This window comes from Enhydra lutris, unplaced genomic scaffold, assembly GCF_002288905.1.
Source record: "Enhydra lutris kenyoni isolate GAN:26980312 unplaced genomic scaffold, ASM228890v2 scaffoldscaffold40, whole genome shotgun sequence".
Lineage (NCBI taxonomy): Eukaryota > Metazoa > Chordata > Mammalia > Carnivora > Mustelidae > Enhydra > Enhydra lutris.
The window spans coordinates 8,142,473-8,162,116 of NW_019154124.1; the positions used below are offsets into that span (position 1 = coordinate 8,142,473).

A 19,644-nucleotide genomic window follows, 5' to 3' on the forward strand; every position below is an offset into this window, starting at 1 on the left:
AATTTTCCATATGTAACATGTATATAATACCCCCCTACACAGATATTGTATGTGTCTTATTATTTTACTGATGGGAGAGACTATATATATATATACACAGAAAGACAGAGAGATCTATATATCTCTATATAGAGACATAGATACACATATACTCATATGCACATATGTCATGTTTTACATAGTAGATATAAATAAATATATATACGTGTGTGTGTATGTGTATATCCATAGCTCTCTATATCTTGTAATCAAGAGAAAAACCAAGTTTTAACTCTGGGTCCGCCATGTATAGGCCAAATGATCTTAGGCTACTCACTTAATTTGCTGAACCTCATTTCTTTTCTTAATAATGAAGAGAGCACTCATGGATTAACAGATTACATGCTTGATACAACTGTAGGCTTCCTGGAGACACGGGCAGGGATGGACCATCACAATAGTCCTTAACTACTTCAAGCTCTATTTACTACCAGATTTCAACCGAGGAAATCATGGATCCACTGTTCTCAATCTAAGGCTCTGTTCACAGAGTCTAAAGGATCCAAATTATTCTAGGGTTAAAATATGTGTGCCTCTAACTAGTAAATGTGACTATATTTACCATCACAGGGCAATCCAAAAAAACCTTTAGCTCTTCAGGGATTGCCATAATATTTGTTTTTTTCTTTATTTCCTACTTATTCCTGCTATCTTTGTGTCTTATTCTTTTCCCCACTCATAAGAAATCTGGAGTACGAATATAGAAGAGCAGGTGAGAACAGAGTTCCCAAAACTGGGTTCATATTGCTCAGCTAAGTTCAGTTCTTCTTGGTCTATTTCTCCATTAAGTCCAATAATCTCATCGTTATTGCTATACAAAGATGAATTAACTTAGGTTTTCTAACTAATTATTTCTCAAAGTCTTCAATCTGGCTATACTTCTTAATTATAATACAAGGTCATTATTTTACCTTAGATACTTGTAGATATTCAGTTGACCCATGTGTAAAATGAGAAGAATATTTGTTTACCTATATTGGAACTTGAGGTAAGGATACATCCCTAGAGAACAGGACTCTTGTTTTCATCATTAAGTATTTCCAGCACCAGGCTGGTCATACACACACAGTAGCTCTCAATGTTAGTTAAACTGAATTAAAATAAGTTACAATATATAAAAGCTTATAAACTTATAATCTCCTTAAATTTAACAAGTTAATGACACTCTGAATTAACATAAATCTATGTTAATGACATTCTGAATTAACAATCACACTTTTTTTTTTACAACTAATGAATTAGAAAGATAACTTTTTATGAATATAACCATAGTCAGAAGGAAAATACCATTTAATCTACAGAATAACTAAAATTAGTTTTTTATATTTGTATATGGGAACCAGATATCTTTTTTCTAAAACTCATGGTAGGGTCAATATACTGGCTTAGATACAAGTTCTCAAAATTGTACTTGCGTTTTCCTTATATCTGCATTTTTTATGTATTTCATTCTACTGAAAGACTCCTTAGTGAACTCTGAGGTAAAGAAATGATGTTGGGTCTGACAAAAAGCTTCCAATGTTGACCTCTGATCATAGATGTTGTGCTACTTAGTGCAGAAAGCATCTTCTTTCAAAATATAATTAATTTTCTGTAGTGCTTCAAATAATATACTCAACTCCTCACTTTTAATTAAGATTCTTTTTCTTGCTCCAAGTTTAAATTACGTTCTGAAAGCAATTTTTGTCAATTGCTTTTTCATGTGAGAAATATAATTATGAACTAAATTTTGTTAGTGTCATATTCATATTTTTAATAATAAAGTTGTGAATAAAAAATGAACAAAGACTCTTACACACGTTTAAAATGTCTCATGCTATAAATAGAGTAGAACAATTACAGAATATACTGATAATGCCCAAGTATCTTGGTTTTCCAAAGAACAGATATGTCTCCCTGGTAGCTTTTATATAATCAGCATACTGTAAATCAATTATTAGGAGCTTGAGCATAAATAGAAAAGTAAAAAACCTTACTTTAAAAATGTACTGTAAATCTTTTCACTAATTTTCATAATAATCATTTATATTGTTAGTATTTGACTATAGATTCATCAAAAAGGAATTTAAAACTTAGAATGGTCTTTTAAAAGTAATAAATTTAAGACACTGATACTATATGCCTTTTGGGTTATCATGGAAAGGAAAGTTGGTTAAAGGTGATTTTTTTTCTTTCATACCCAAAGATCTTGGAGATACAACGTTTTCTGTAGGAAGATCGACATGTCCATTCTCGATTCTTCAGTGTTAAGACGGAGCTGTTGTGATTGCAGCCACAGTGGCAATTTCTCAATTCTGTCTTCATAAATCATAGCTGCAGGCCTCAGAGGTAGCAGTTACCCTGGTAGGGAAGTTCTGTATTGTTTTGAGTATTGTTCCTGAGATCTATTCTGCAACCCCCTTCTCTAATTTTAACCGCAAGTTTCTTAACAGCTAATTTCCTAAATCTCTTCTTCCTTGCATGGCTCTATTTCCTGCCAAACCCTCAGTGACACATTACATACTGTTTTGCTTTAGGGAATAGAAAAACAGCAACAACAACCACCACCAAATCCTTTGACACCAAAAACAGTAAGAAGAGATAAAGTGTGACAGACGCTGCCCACTCATTGGCTCCTTAATGATTTAAGTTGCTCCACAGATACTAGATTCCACTGTTCATTTTAATCTAGGTCCCTTTAGTCAGAATTGGAGCAATTTCCCAGAAGCCAAGGAGGCTCTGTGAGCATATGTGGACCTCTCAATTCCATGTGTTCTCGGTGAAGGGATCAGACAAATTGTGCCAACTTGTGTTACCGTGGAACTATACTCAGAGAGCTAGGTGGAGGATTTGGGAACTGAAAAGCTGTCACTGGACTGGGCTACAAGTGACAGCTGAGTCCATGGAGCATCAGTTACACTGAGATGGCAGGAAAAGGCCCATTTTCCCCCCCATTAAAACGTTATGAATTCTAAAGCAAATAACACAGTTGTTTCTGTTTTGGTTACTTCCAGACGAAGGAGGGCATGCCCTTTTTGAATAATGTTGAATAATATCAATCAGCGACTGACCTGGGTCTTTCCGGAGCCTTGGTAGGACTGATAACAGTGGGGCTCCTGCACAGCAGTTTTGGGAATAAATGTGTGATTTAGAAGTCTTATATAATTTACTACCAATTTTCATGATTTTTTCTGCTTTTATGGAAACATTAGGTAAAAAATACAGATATACATCAAAGCGGTCTCCTATGTTCTAGGGCCTACCAAAATTTGTTCAGAACTGCAGAGGAAATCAAGTGACTAAGGATAGAACATGGTACATCTGATAAATGGGTCTTGGCATCAGACAGATCTATACACTTGAATTCCTTGTCACCTATTTAGCAGCTGTGCTATGGGGATGGATTCTTAACTTCTCTAAGGCTAAATTTCTTCATCTGGAAATTGGGAACCACCACATATTTCCCATAGGATTGCAAAAAACAAGGGCATCATTATAGTCCTTGCATGTAGATGTTTGGTAAATGTTAATTCACTCCCCACCCTCCCAACTCCATCCACTGCCCTTGCAGTGGTTTCCAAAGGAAATACTTTTATAAAATGTCAAGGTGAGGAACTGGGAACTTTTGTTCCTGTTTATAGAGCTTGATGTAGTTAGAATTTTGGATTTAGATTAGAATTCAGAGTGTGAAATGCTGGTAGAAGTTCTGGTGGAGCTGAGGTTAAATAAGTATTTATAGGCAAAGTTTTGAAGTGAAGGAAGCTTGTAGATAATGTAGAGTCCTTTGCCTATTTTATCTCTCTTCTTATAATAAGGCTAATGGTTTTATTATTGGAATAATAAATTTATCAATTAAATTTTTTATCCCCTTGCCTATTTAAATATTCTAATATTTCTGGTGATGACATTCTAAAAAAAAAAAGACAGTTTGGTACTTGATGGATTAATGGGTCATCAAGAGCCTCATGTCAGGATGAACTGACTTGATACTAGCCAGTCAATGGACCTTAACTTGAAAACTTTCCTAATAATCACCTATATATACATATATATATATATATATATATATATGTATATATATATTTCTTTTTTATTGTGGGAATTTCTGTTTATATCTGCTTGGCAAAAAAAAAAATGTCTTTTCTATCTATAGAACTCAATTTATGCTCACTAGATACCATGCTGTTCTTTACTTTTCCTCTTTTTCTATCCTAGGAACATCTGTGAACCTCTTTGAATGCACCCTTATGGTGCTCGTGACTCCCCAGTACTTCTACTAGAGAGTTCTTCTCATGTAGAGAGTGTGCTGGGAGCCAAATCCACCTGGGATGGAATCTCTGTTCCTCCACTGAGTTAGTACAAGTGTCTGACCTGTTACTTAACATTAGAGCCCCAGTTTCTACATATATCTTCAAAAGTGGGGATAACATCTTCGAGGGATGTTGTGAGGATTCAATTAGACAATGTATGAAAAACATTTGCACATAGGAAGTACTCTGTAAATGGTGGCTGCAATTTAAGAACTGTTCTGGTTGATGTTTGTGAGGTCCATTACGTAGGACTCTTGTGTGGGCACTCACTGACAATTCCCCCATTAGGAATGCTAAGATGAATGAGATTTAGGACATGAAGTCTCAGCTTTCCTACAAATACTTAGGTCCTTTACTGATCTGCATGGTTTTTCATCTGTGTCAAACAATTAAAAAGAACAGAAAAGGATTCAGAATTCCTACCAAAAGTGAGAGAGGACAGAGCTTGGCATTAGCTCCCCAATTCAGTGTTTTCTTTGGAGGACAAGTTAAGGAGTTACCATTTATGCATACAACTGGGTTGTGTTGAGCAGTAGGTAAAATTCTATCTTCATTCCAACAGAGCTTGTGCAGATACTTGCTGATTTTGTTTGCATAAAAAGCAATATTCTTGAAACCTAGCTTTTAAGTAAGAAAGCTTAGAATAGGAACTGGGAAACTAACTGGAAATTGATCCTATTCTAAACATCTGACTTGCCTACTAAAGGCAGGCTCTGTGGGTACTTTTTAATTGAATCAATTATCAACCCTACCTCACTTCTACCTTCTAATTACCATGAGCGGAAGACTCTACTGAATCTCCTGAATTTCTCGACTATGTTGTAAAGATTGCACTAAGCACTGATTTAGCCTCCCGTTAGCTAGATCTATTTGGGCGTCGACCCAGCACCATTTACTTGTCTAAGTGACATTTATTAAAGTTCAACATTAGAAGATCCCATATTTCATGTTAAATATCTTATTGTAAAAATTACAATCACATTTTCACAATGATATACCTCATGCTTCAGAAGTCTTTATGTCACATCTCAACTTATTACACATTCCAAAGGAGGAGAGCAATTTTAAAAGCTTTGTATTTCTCATTATGTTTATTTTCCCATCCACTTACTAAAACTGTACCATATTTCAGAGTCTCATGAATAGTGAAGGCAGATTTCAAGGAACATCAGACTTATGATGGCATCCTTAACTTGACATTCATAGAAAAATCTGAAAGTACATGCATGGCTGGTTTTATCCTGAACTGCACTTAATTTAAACCCAGCTCTTTATTTTTCCCTGAAGTGTCTGCTGTATTTGATATATCTTCAGTTTCCATAAGCTGTTTACACCTGCTGAATATCAAGGGCATTCCATACCCAGAATAATTTAAGCCAATTTGATGAACTGATTTGAATAGCGATAATATAAAGAAAAATAAGCCAACAGAAAAAGAAACTACAGCATTTTAGAGTGGAAAGAACCATTACAGAGTTATTTCTTTCATTCCCTTCCCTCCCTCCCCTTAGTTCACAAAGTAAGGCTTTTGCCAAGGTCCTATAGTTAGTTGGTGGCAGTCTAGTCCAGAACCAATTGCTTTTAATTCTTCGACAATGTTCTTTCCATAGTGCCATGTCGCCAAATAAGTAAAGCCAAGGGTTACTGTTACTCATCAAGCTCTAGCAATGCTAAACTACAAAGTGTAAATAACTAACTCATGCCCTAGATATTAGAATATCAGTAACTACAATTAGTATTCCTTTTTTGTTCCTTTGGACAGATGCATTTGAATCATAAATTGAGTGTTGTCCTACAAATTTACAGCCTTAAAGTCCCATAAGAACACCAGTATGCTGGCCATCTGCCCACTGCTTTCCTTCAGCTACATAATCATCCAACAGCCTATGTCCTAGTCAACAACTTTGGAAACTGAGTAGATCTAAACCTGACAGAGTCTTAATTCTTTTTACTTAAGAAGTGCAGTGGCATACAATGAGATATGCTGACCTCTTTATATACAACTGGTTTATAATTTCGATGTCTACAGGGAACAGATTCTGGGCTCCATGAAAGATGAGCTATTTTCCACTGACTATGATTACTGGCTTTTCTGGAGGTGGAGAAAAGGCTTTAAGCACTCCCCTCTGATTCTTCTCTAGGCCAGCTGCTGGAGCCATTAAAGCCCGAGACTATCCATACCATCTGCCTATCCCACCCATGGTTCACAAACCCAGGTTTCTTCTTATAAAAAGGAAAGAAAGAAATACAAACCAAAAGAGAGATTGGTCACAGCCATACACAAAAATGTTGATCAAATCAGGGTAAAGGGAATTTTATATGGTTTGGAAGGTTAGTGAGGTTGTTCACACTTGGTGCTTGTTGCTTTTTTTTGAGCAAGATGTGTTCCTTTATTCAAAAATTAGCGTCTGGTGGTGTCAAATGGATAAATCAATACAATCACTTCTAATGCATTTTGACTTTCCACTTATGCAACTTTTTGAGCCATTTCTCTCCTGTCAAGTACTGTCAACCAACCCAATGAACGTTAATCTGACCAGGAAAGATGCATTCATTTTGCTCATTAGGAAAAAGAAAAAGGAAAATGTATTGTACGTTCATGTATATCATGGAAAACTAGACCTTACTATTCTCAGTGATAAGGGGCAGAGAGTAAACCTAATACAGCTTTCTGTATAAAGTAATAACATATTCTTAAACATGTACCACTCAGGCATATATCTGAATGAGTAAATGAAGAGAAAGAAGACTTTCAAGTATTTGCTACTGCTCAGAAGCTTTGAAATTTTTCTTTTGAGCTAGTTTTCCAGGGAAGTGTGTAAAACTCTCAAGAAATTTAGTTTCATTTGTTTACAGATTTCCTTCTACTTTGTTCTACAATGCTAATAATCATACTTATTCTCTAATAACCCTATTCTAAACATTTAGCAACAAATACAATTAGGCTATTTAAAAAAATAAAATTCATTTTCAAAGAACAAAAATCTGGCAACTTGATTCAGAAATAATTGCAGAAGAACATGATTCATATTCTAAAAGCAGCTTTAAAAGGAGCTTCTAAATCAATGATTCTTATTTGAAGTAATAAGGCTAAAAGGTTGAAACAGACATATAATATACATCTGTTGCTGTATGTTGGTTTAAAATTCAGTTGGATCTGGCATCTCCAGTTCTATGCCTGCATGTCTACCTATAATTCAACCTACCATCCCAGCACATGAACCTATACTGCTTAAAGATATCAGGAATAGTTAATTATATTCTTGATCACCTTCAACTCATAGAATTTCATGTCATTGGAAGAAAAAAATATATATATATAGTTTTCGTAGTTTAACCCATAGGTTGATATCACTCTCTTTTCTTACTACATGCTTAGAACTACACTTTCATGATGAAAATTACAAGTAACTGGAAAGATTCACTCATGCCCACAAAAACATATTGCCTTGTTGAATATTAACAAATATTTTTTATAAGCTTTAAAAGTACTGATGTGTATGGGACACCTGGGTGGCTCAGTTGGTTGAGCAGCTGCCTTCGGCTCAGGTCATGATCCCGGCGTCCTGGGATCGAGTCCCACATCGGGCTCCTTGCTCGTCAGGGAGCCTGCTTCTCCCTCTGCCTCTGCCTGCCATTCTGTCTGCCTGTGCTTGCTCTCTGTCCCTCTCTCTCTCTGACAAATAATTAAATAAAATCTTAAAAAAAAAAAAAAAAAGTACTGATGTGTCTTAAGAATTAAAATTATTCTCCTCTATGCAGTATACTAGAAAACTTTGCTCTATTTTAAAACTTTAAAAACAAATCAGACTTTTAAATAAATATATGTTCAGCAGCTTCTCTCCATTAGTCCTCTCTGATCATTGTCCTATACAACTATGGGAATGGGATGTTGACCCCTTGCGTATCTACACCTTTCGGCATATTGGTAACTGCTCTTCTTAAAAGGAAGCAGTTCCCGTAACTCTTCTATCTGCTTCCATCTGCTTCTCTATGAAAGATAATTTAACATAACGGAAAATTTAAAATAATTTTATTCTTGATATTGCTTCTTTTTTAAAATGACGTAGTTTATACTAACTTTAACTGCTTAAATATGTAGAAACATCATTGTGAGTTACACCTCAATCAGCTCTTCCATAAACGCAACTTCTTTCATATCTTAAATCTATGTTTTTCATTTTATCACATTTTATGGAATAGTTTTAGACCTTTGGTTTTATTGATTTTTGTCTTTTACTTGGTATACGCTGGTATTTCTTTTGGCTTCCAATAAATTTAAAATATTTCCCAATAAAACCATCTCACCAAATGATAAAGTATAAACTTGGGAGAGAAGTTTAATTTTAACTACCTTCCATTTCATTTTGAAACTTTTAAAATTGGTCATTGAAGTTCTTCATGATATCTAGTATAATGGGAAAAAGCATCTAAAATTTATATCTGTGTTCATACCTGCCTTGAAAATTAATTTGTGTCTTTAATAAATATTAAGGATAGAAAAGACCAGAATTTCATCAGTAAATGAAAGTGATTATTTTTTTCTCGTAGTTAAGAAGCACAGCCAATTTAACTGTGGTTGGTTAGATTCAAGAGTTAACTAAATGCAACCTTTAGGCTCAGTAGAATATTCAAACCAAAACACTCTGTTTTTACTTTTTAAACACTTGAAAATTAATCCAATATTTTTATGTATTAATTCCATTAAATTCTTTTATGTACTTTTGAATCTATATTACCCAAAGAACAACATATGCTGCCTTAACTTTGTATACTTAACATGTTGCAGTGAAATAATCTTGTCTAATTTCTCAATAGATGCTGCTAATTTAGTGCTTCTGAAATTGTCTTTTGTGTACTATTAAGGTAATTGAAAATCCTATTTGATGGAGGTTCTGAACTCTTCTGAGTCCTTTATCTGTATATGTTTCCTAGTTAGTCTTTATCACATTCTAGATTATTATAACACTAATGTCTCATCATTATTTACCCATATCTCCTGAAGTTCTATTACATAAAAATCCTATATAGCCTGAAATCTAAGAGTAGAAAATTCATTTACAGTATGTATTTTAAAAAAAATCAACTTTCACTTTAGGACACTTTAAGACTTTTACCACCCCCTCCCAGTCCCAATAAATCATACAACTGGCAATTAAAAGACACATATTTAGGTCCAAATTGAGGACTTCAATGGATATAAATCATATGATTGGCTTATGTTTTAGCAAAAATATAAAGAGTTAGTTCCTAAGGATCTTTTCTCCCTAATTTGATTTGAAAGAACAAAGAACTGATCTAATGGAAGCCTCCGTGTGCATATGCAGGTGTGTGGATGCTCATGTCACCTCATGCCCAACAATCCTATTTCTGTGACCAAGTCCTGCCTTCCATGACTAGAGACACGGCTTCGAAAAAAATGTATTTTTGAAGAATTAGGCCCTGAGATAAGATTCTGGGGAAACTAAATGAAAAGACTAAATGCAGTCAACTGTTTATGGGGCAGGGAACAGACTGATGGAGTTTCATATTATCTATAGTTAAGGCCCAGTAGAGATCTGGGATGACCACCTCCCTCTCCCACTCAGCTTGGAAATCCATCAGCAGCCAAACCCAGATTCCTTTTGGAAAGGGGTACAGGAGCCAAGCTGGTCACAACTGAATTTGGCTGAGTGTATAGGGGTGTGTGAGGCGAGGGTGTCCCTGGAATTCTCACCCCAGAACCCTCTCTTATTCACTAGATACCGAGGAAATCTAGCTCCAAGACTGTTCCTTTCCTCCCAGACATAGTTATTGGTGGTGGAGTAATGTGGTAGTTCGCAGAATTACTCAGTTGAGCCTTGCCTTGCAAAAACAGCTAAGCCATCCTTACGTAGTTACAAGCTGACTACATTTTTTTTCATGTTGTTATCCAGCACCTATTCCGAGTGCCATTAATAGATTACACAAGAGGCATACATTTTAATGTATGCATTTATAAGAGCAATAACACACATTTGAGTAATACCTTTTCCTTTCATGGTGCTGGGCTCATGAACACCAATGAGAATTTTCTGACCAAAGAAAATATGTAACAAATGTTACTCCATACTCAAGGTCAATAGATAGGCTGGACACACACGTGAGTTTCTAAATAAAGCCATGATTTTTCACAGAACTGACACATTTTTGTTGCATACTCTGAATATGTCTGAACATTTTATTAAAAGATATACTGAGTGAATATTGTAGATTAGCCAAGTATAATTTATCAGTATAAAAGTGATTATAAGATCATATAAATCAGACTTATTTCTATCTTAGATATCTCTTCACTTTTATGCAAAGTTAAGAGTACCCTTAATGAGTAGTATTACTGGAATTGGCTATTAGGAGTGGTGGCTACAAATCCAAAGAATAATTGTTTGATTTTAATATTCAGATTCATTGAATTTTTAATCATCTACTTTATAGGAGTTATTCAAGGACTTCTAATTGAATTTATGACCTTGTACTGAAATCATATCACAAAACTCTTTATGTTTACTCATATAAGCCTAGTTGTTTTACCCTTATATTTATTTTTCCTTCGTAGTATTTCTTTGGTACTCTAAAGAGAGATGACTTATTTAAGAAGTTAATTAACTAATGCAAAATTTACTCCTATTATCTTCATATTTAATTAAGACTTCTTATTTATGTTATTGCCTTAGCAAGGACTACAAGTTATTCCTGAATGTCAGGCTCTTATCTATTTCCCTCAGCTTTTAAACATAATAAAGTACCTGGATTCTTTATTCAGTATTTCAGATCTCCTTTCTTTCATGTCACAAAAGATAAATGCACATGGCTGCACTGACAACATCACAGCTTTGAAATGCGTCCACCCGTTACCTTATAAATAGTTCAGCCACTTACTTTAATCCATCTTCTTCTGGCCATCACTCTAATGTCAAACTTACAAGTTTAAGAATGCACTTTTTTCCAACTTCTAGCTTTAAAGCAAGAGCCCAACAGTCTATTCACTTCACTAACACAAACAGACAGAGGTAGCATTTGGACTGACAAGGTGTCAATCAGTAAGCATTCTCATTTAAGAATACATGATAGTGGGGCCCTGACATTTTTATTTTGATGAACATTACGTGTTAACAATGACAAAAGTCTACCCCTCCTGAGATGTGCATAGGTGAAAAGGGCTGGGGGCTGATTTTCCATTTTACTTCTCTTTGTGTTTTTAACATTTCAGTATAATCATCCATGATCCATAGCTTTTACATAGTTCTTGTAGTTCAATATCCTCTCCCTGCAAATATACACACACTTTTTTTTGTTTATTTATGCTAGCCAAATTTTTCTTTCTTTAATATCAACTTTCTTGAGCCAATAACTTTGAGTTTATTAAAATTCAAAGAAGAACTAAAACAAAAGGGATACACACAACACCCACAGAGGTTCTGGAGATTGTAAAATCTCTGGGGGTCATGGAACATGAAGGAAGTGGATTTTGATCTCTCCTTAGGATCTAGGATCTGATTTGGAAAGTCCTTGAACCGTCCTAAAGTTAATAGAAGATTATTAAATAACATGAAACAAGTACTAAAAAGTTGATGCATGAATTTTATCATTTGACCAAGTCCTCTCTTTTGAAGGAGCAACTGCTCATAATCAAGGATTGTTGTTTTGTGGACTTCTATAGGTTGCATATAAGAAATTTGTACTCAATACTCAATGTTATCACTTTCTAAGAGTTATAGAACATTTAGCTTTACTTTTCCATGCATTTCTTTTCACTTGTGAGGTTTCCCTGCTGCAAATCAGAGATGAGATTGGGAGTTAGTGTGTAGATTCCATTTACAAAATATCTGTTTCAGCTAATAGACTTAATTTGCATTCTCCTGTCTCCCAGCTGGAGTTCTAACGCAATCATGATTCATTCTAAATCATCAGCATCCTGGACTAGAATTAATATTTCTCAATACTTAGGTAAGAAGTAAGACAAAGTTTTGTAGCTTGAAAATCACAAGTCTCTTCTGGCTACAACATCACCATAAACCACACAATGGTAGCTATAAGTTTTTTCATTTAAAAATTCCGTATCTCAAAAAAAGTCCATATCTCAAATTGATTTTGTCCCAAAAGTCCATCATAAAAAAAATCAATGCAATTTAACTTTCTTAAAGAAAAATAATGGATATATAACTGATTATCTATTTTTTAACATAGGAAGACAACATCGCCTGTTGTACTCACATGGCACCGTGCGGAGGTAGAGGTTGTCACGGATGATTTGCTGCAGTTCGTGGTCCACAGAACCCTTCTGAAATCGTAAGTTGAGGTAGTGACGAAGATCCTTATCAACAATTCCTCCTAGAATGATAAAGTTTCTTAATGAAGGTTGTTGGAAAATATTTCAAGTATGTAATTTGATTCTGTCATAAATATAGTCATGAACCCATTTAAAGATTTATTTACTTATTTGAAAGAGAGTGAGAGAAAGAAAGAGAACATGGTGGTGGAGGGTGAAGGACAGAGGGAGAGAAAGTCTTACACAGCCTCCATGCTGAACACAGAGCCCAAGGTTGGGGCTCAATCCCTCCACCTGCAATTATCACCTGAGCCAAAACCAAGAGTTAAGTGCTCAACCAACTGCACCACCCAGGTGGCCCTCATGAACCCATTTAAACCTTTACCTCCTTGATAATAAAAACATTTACTGAGATAATAATTGTCACTGTTCTACAATGCATTCTTTAAACTATTTTTCATTTAGAATGAAGTCTATATTATGGCAAAAGATATGTGTTACTCCTGAAATAATAATGAAATGTCTCATTGCATGGCTGAAAAAGAACCCCCCCCCGCCCCGCCCAGCTCCGTTGTCCCTTTCCCCCCAGGCTCTGGCAGGCATCATTCTACTTTCTGTCTCTATGAATTTGACTACTGTAGGTATATCATAGAAGTGGAATCATATAATACTCGCCCTTTAGTGACTGGCTTATTTCACTTAGTATGTCTTCAAGGTTTGAGAAGATTTTTAAGTTATTCAAAGTCACTATGTATTTTTAAATAAGTGGGATCATATGAAAAGCTAAAAGAAAAAAACCTTATACAAATATTAATACTTTCTCCCTTTATATAATAAATCAAAATAATTTTCTATGTGCAGATATTTTTAACTTGGGACAAAGTTTGGAAAAATTTAGATTTTTTTTATTATTATAGTTGTTTTTTTATTATTATTAATGTTATTATTACAGAAATAATTTTAAGCCTATTTGCCACTATACTTTAATGAAAAATAAACTGGGCTATAGGTGAGAAAACTTACATTGTGCATCTATCAATGACTAATTTCATACCTAAAGGTAATTATTCTAAGTTATTATTTTATTGTTTTTTATTTAAGTAGGTTCCATGTCCAGCGTATAGACCAATGCAAGGCTTGAATTCATGACCCTGAGATCAAAAGGTGAGCTGATATTAAGAATTGGATCCTTAATCTACTGAGCCACAAAGATGCCCCAATGATGTTAAATTATGAAGATAATTTCTTATTCTTATTTTTATTCTTATACTTAAAAGAAATCGAAATACCTACAAAAATATAAATAAAAATCCCTGAAACAGTTATCTTTTATCTTTTCAAGCATATTAAGCAACTGAGCCAAGACAAAAAATTATAGACTACGAAATCTGTAATAATCATATAAATCACAGTCTCTTCAAGTCCTTTTGAATCTCAAAATTATAATTCATCCATGTATTTGCACCACCATGACCATGTAAAAATAGCATTCTGTGGGTGTGCATATTTGCAACACAAATACCTCTTACACAAACAGTAAATATATTTGCAAATCACATATTGACACAATTTTGAAATTTCTGACTCTATTGTTTCAGTTGTCTCCTAACCTGTTGGCAGAGCTTCAGTAAGATGCCATAAGAAATAGTACTTTTAACTGAATTGACTATCACAATTCTTATTCTCCAAACACCGTTTCTCATATATTTGAGCAAATGATCAGAATCTATTTTTCTTCTACCCAATATGATATGATAGCAGAAAACAAATGACATCAAAGTAAAACATGCTGCTTATTGAGCGCACATAAATACTATATCCAGAATGCTTGCACATATAATTTTCCAAATTCAAAACAATTTCCTTAGTCAAAGAAGGAGAGCAGTCAGATAGGAAAGTCACTTAAAACTAGTATCACACTTATCAACAATTACTTATTATTTATACTTCCAAACGTCCTGCATTTCCATGTAGCTTGGACCTCCTGACATCCCTCTGAAGTAGTTAACAGTTAGAAATCCTGAAATTCTGTTTCTCTCCGTTGGTCTTGTCCAGTCAACAGATCATGTCTACCCTTGCTGCTAATTCATTACAGCCATAGAGCAACCATCATGCCTGCCTGTTCCCAGCTGTCATTTCTGCAAGGCTCTAAGAATACAGGTCCTTCAGCAACTGCACTCCAGCTTTCTTCTCTTTTCCTATCTGTCTAATATGTGGGACATGCCAAGTGATGAGATGCTTTCTGGCAGCCCGAGAAAATGCTAACTAGAGAAGAACAGATGTAGTCTGTCCACTAAAGTAAGCTAGAATCACTCACCTAATGTAACATGGATAAGCTCACATTTTGTCATCCAGGGTGATTCTTGTCCCTGAAAATGGATTATCAGTTGAAACCATTATTTTTTAACTACAAAAATACTACATTAGCCCTCTCAAAATTTGGCCTACTTAAGAAAACAGTAAGAAAAGGCTGTCTATTCATTCAGTGACTACTCCCCCCACCCCACCCTGGAATTATCTGTAGTTTCTGAGAATTATTTAAAATTTTCTTCCATTAATTAAAATGAAAGACATAAATGATTACAATTATTTTGGAAGGACTTCTCTTGACTCATATTTCACTAATACTTTACTTTTCTTCATAATGTATCATAGCATCTTTCAAGTAAGGCAATTTTATTTATCCTTGTTATGGTGAATTCTGCTACTTGCCTACCAGCATTCTTTCCACTATACTTTTTTTTTAAATTAAGAAGCCTGACTTAGTTTCAGGCCCAAACATGCTCTGCTCTAGGATATGGATCACAGTGATCTGAAATAGTCATAAGATCTAGTTTCTCACTTTCCTACCTGCCCTTTCAGTCTTCCATTGAGACCTCACACAGAAGAAGGGCATTTCTTATTCACTGAACTAGACCAGATATCTGACATGGAGTAGTCACATTCTGACCATAAAGTGACTTGCACAAGGGAAAAATCCAACGCGCTTAGGAGATTGGAGTAGAGGTTAGAAACAGCCTAGGTCCCTGACAGTTTCAATGAGCACCTAAAATAATATCAGAAACTACATAACAAGATTTCTTGTTTTATGAGAAAAAGTATATATTTATTTTCTGAAACTATTATGGTTTTCTGTTATCTGCGACTCTACATGATCCCAGTTGATATGTTTTATATATAATTATTTTATATATACGTATTTAACTGTTTTATATACATATATATATATTTATAGAGTATGTATACACCAGACACACACACAAACACACTTAAAGGCACATTTTTCCTTAATTAGCAATTTAAATTAGAGAAGAATTAAGCAACAGGCAGTGGGGCCAAGACTGAGCTGAAAAATAGCTCCTGGGTCTCAAGACTACCTGATTTCAGGTATTTTAGTTAACATTTTAAACAATTCCACATGGTGAAGTGTTCAGTAAATATTATCTACTATTAAAATAACTGATTAATCCACCACATTATTTGCTATAGTTATAATTTTTGGTTGTGTTGTTATTTTTTGTCTGTGGCATTTCCGTTTTGTCACTTGTTAGTGATACCTAGATTTGTTGGCTTATCAGATGCCAACCCAATCATTCCATCAAGCAGAGCACCTGCCACTGCCAATGCCTTAGCCACTGTACTCTGCCCTTAAAAACCCCAGTGGCTCTTACTATTATATCTTAAAAATTATGAGCTATTTCACTTAACTGTGAATTTTTATCCACTTATTTTATAAAATAAAATAATTAAAAGATATAATACTTTCTCAAATTAACATATTTGTCCATGAGAGATCTGAGAAGGATTTGAAGCCAATGATTCTGCTTCTAAAGATCATGTACTTAACTTTCATAATCTATAGCCTGAAGGCCAAACTTCTGAGTCCGAAGTAGTCAAGTCCTTTCTCAACGTGACCCCAAACAAGCTTTTGAACCTGGCATCGAAGGATAACTTAAGAACTCTTAAGACAGAACTTGATTCAAACTCTTCATATTACAAATGAAGAAAGCAAAGCTCTCACAAATTACCCAACATGCGGTTCAGAGCAAAGATGGGAGGAGGACTGGGAGAATCATCAGAGAAGCAACTCCCACGGATTTTGTGGGAAAAAACTCCAAATGTTACCATTGGGAAATGGTCTGCATCTCTATGGTTTCTACAGTTTTCAGAAATGCCCCCAGTACAACCGCTTTGTCTCCTTTACTACTTGAATGCCCAGAATGAGGAAGCTATGGTAGAAGAGGCTACTCGGCTCAGGTGGAGAGAAACTCCTTGGTATATTTCCGAAGACAAATTGTCAGTCCTAAGCCTTGTAGCTAAAGCCATTTGCTCTTCTAAGCTTGAGGATGAAATACACCAGGCTTTCCAATGTTTGTGCCTGGAATCTGATTGCAACTACATAACAAGTGTAGTCCCATCCCTCATTAGTGGGGATGGCTATTAGCTCAAACTTTCTCTTCCCTTGAATCAAGTGCTTCAGCAATCTGCTCCTTATAAGTTGAGAAGAGCAATTTACTGGTTGGGATGGTGCAGGGTACATAGAAGAGGAAGATGAAGATGGCCAGCAGGTCAAAGTCTGGCTCTATTCATCCTATGTCATCTATTCATCCTATACTTTAGCCAATCAGGCTACTCTAACATTCTGTTGACCTGAGCTGTCTTTTCTTCTCTTTACCTCAGTGTTTTGTTTTTTATGTTTTCTTTTTTCCATTCATACTCCAGCAGGAGTGAGCATTTGATTTTTGTGTTTCTTTCTGCTTTATATTTTGTACTCATCTTTGTGCTTTATGTTGTACTACTTTCTTTTGGTAACAGCACTTTGATTTCTTTTTTCTTTTCTTTTCCTTTTTTTTTGAGTGGCTATATTTCTCTCATTCTCTATAAATATGATTAGACTCTTGGTCAATCTGCTTTGCTCTTGCTTAGCCAATCAAAGTTTCTCTTCCAGGAGTTGGCCTTATCAGTGGAGTGACCCAAGAATGTGAATGCAAGTGCGTTCATCCTGAAAGTGGCACCTTGAAGAATCTACCCATCATATTTGCCTCCTGGACACATAAAGCTGCTCTTTTTTCTAACTAGCTTTGTTCATTTTCCCATTGTTGTTTGCAACTGGAGAAACTTTGTAGATAAGAATGTCTTCTGTTTGATATTCCCAGTTGAAATCATATCCATCCTTCAGCTTAAAATTATCCTTCCCTTGGCTTTCCTTGTGATCTTTTGGCCTTCACTTCCTCTGAAGTTCTATATCCTGGCCACATTCCCTAAGCATTCTGCACATTCTAACAGGCCAAACAATGAAAAGTGTGTCTACTCTATGTTGTATATTAAACTGTAAGCTCCCCAGGACAGGAAACTCCCTAGTCATTTTATATCTTCTCTCCTCTCCTAACTTTAGTCTCTAAAGTAATGCCTTCTGAAAACAGGAGGCCCCATAATGTTTGCTAAATGAATAAATCACAAAGTCTGTAGTGGAAAGAATGCCAGACTGCAGATTAGGAAACTGAGTTTCAATTTCCACTCCAACACTTAATTCATTGAGTGGTCTTTCATTTCTGGGTCTCATTTTTCTCACTGTAAAAGGTGGGTGTCTTATCATGTTGGGCTTCTCGAACCAAATACCATTTAATTGAGTGGCTTAAAACAGGTATCTATTTTTTACAATTCTGGATGCTAAGTCCAAGATCAAGAAGCTGGCAGTTTGGGTATCTGGTGAGGGTACTCTTCCTGATCTGCAAGTGACCATCTTCTCCTTGTATCCTCACATGGCTGATAGAGAACTCATCTCTCTAATGTTTCTTGTAAAGTTACTTAACTCATTAATGAGAGCTCCACCCTTATAACTTAACTACTTCTCAAAGGTCCCACTTCCAAATACCATCACATTAGAGGTTAGAATTTCAACATGTCATTTTTGGAGGAAACCAACATTCAGTCCATAACAGTATGTGTAGAACCAAATAAGGTCTCCACTAGATTTCAACTTTATGCTTCCATATAAAATGTTTGGGGATTTTTTTTTTTTGTAATCAGATAATCACATTAATTTCATTAGGTATTTATAACCTCAGACCACAAGTTATCCCTAGTCCATAAGAAATAAAGCCATGGATAATCTCCCTAGGATACTGTTTTTTTATTTTCTGAATTGTCCAGGAAGGTAAGAACATCAACAGGCAACTGATTTCATACACTGTCTTTGTCAAATAAGCAGTAAAATAAAATTTCTGTCTAAGTAGTAGACAGAAAGCTGTCTATAGGAAACTGGAAGATGAAATAGTTTTTTCCATATCTCTTAAGCTATGCCTGTGACTAATTACAAAATTTTTTTTTTTTATCTCACTTTATTGGGTGGTGGGGAAGTCAGGGAATAGACAGTAGGCAATGATTATAAGGCTATGTTGCTATGTTCCTTTTCTAAAAATAGTTTCTGCTTGGCTTACCTCAAAAATGGAGAAATAAATCACAAGAAAGTTGATTGATTTTGTGAAGATCCACAGCCACAAAATAGGTGACAGACACATCTAATCCATTCTACCCGAGCAGGCTCCAACCCCTTTTTAGGTGGAAAATTGTATCTTTGGTTTCTGATGATCTAGAGGCCCATCTCATTTTCAGGCAGCTAGAGAACTGCACCAAATCACTGGGTGCATTTGATCTATCCTGGCCATTCTATAAATTGTGACCCAGTAAAACTGTTCTTCCCCCAATAATTCTCCTTTGCCTATTTTAAATAGGAGCACACATAGAAGGCCCATGGTAACTCACTGTAGATGAATTAATCTGGTTAATTGCTTTTTCATAGCTAGAAACATTTAGATATATGAAAATTTGTATCCCTTCCATATTTTACTCATAATACTAGAGAGTACAGTCAATCCTTTTTATCATGCCTTAATATCCTTGTGTGTTTTCTTCAAACTTTTAGTAGCATTACATATTTTGTATAAGAAATGTAATAATAGTTTTCTTTATAGAAAACTATAAAGTACTCATGAAAGAAATTGAGGAAGACACAAAGAAATGGAAAAA

At 35.1% G+C, this 19,644-nt stretch overlaps 1 protein-coding gene across 1 annotated transcript in view; it reads right to left on the minus strand.

The window, feature by feature from the left end:
- LOC111155266 (membrane associated guanylate kinase, WW and PDZ domain containing 2) overlaps positions 1-19,644 on the minus strand; it is a 1,380,110-nt gene that overhangs the window by 967,005 nt on the left and 393,461 nt on the right. Inside the window, 1 exon segment of the mRNA XM_022515392.1 lies at positions 12,561-12,677. Within this exon segment, the coding sequence (XP_022371100.1) occupies positions 12,561-12,677 (117 nt within the window).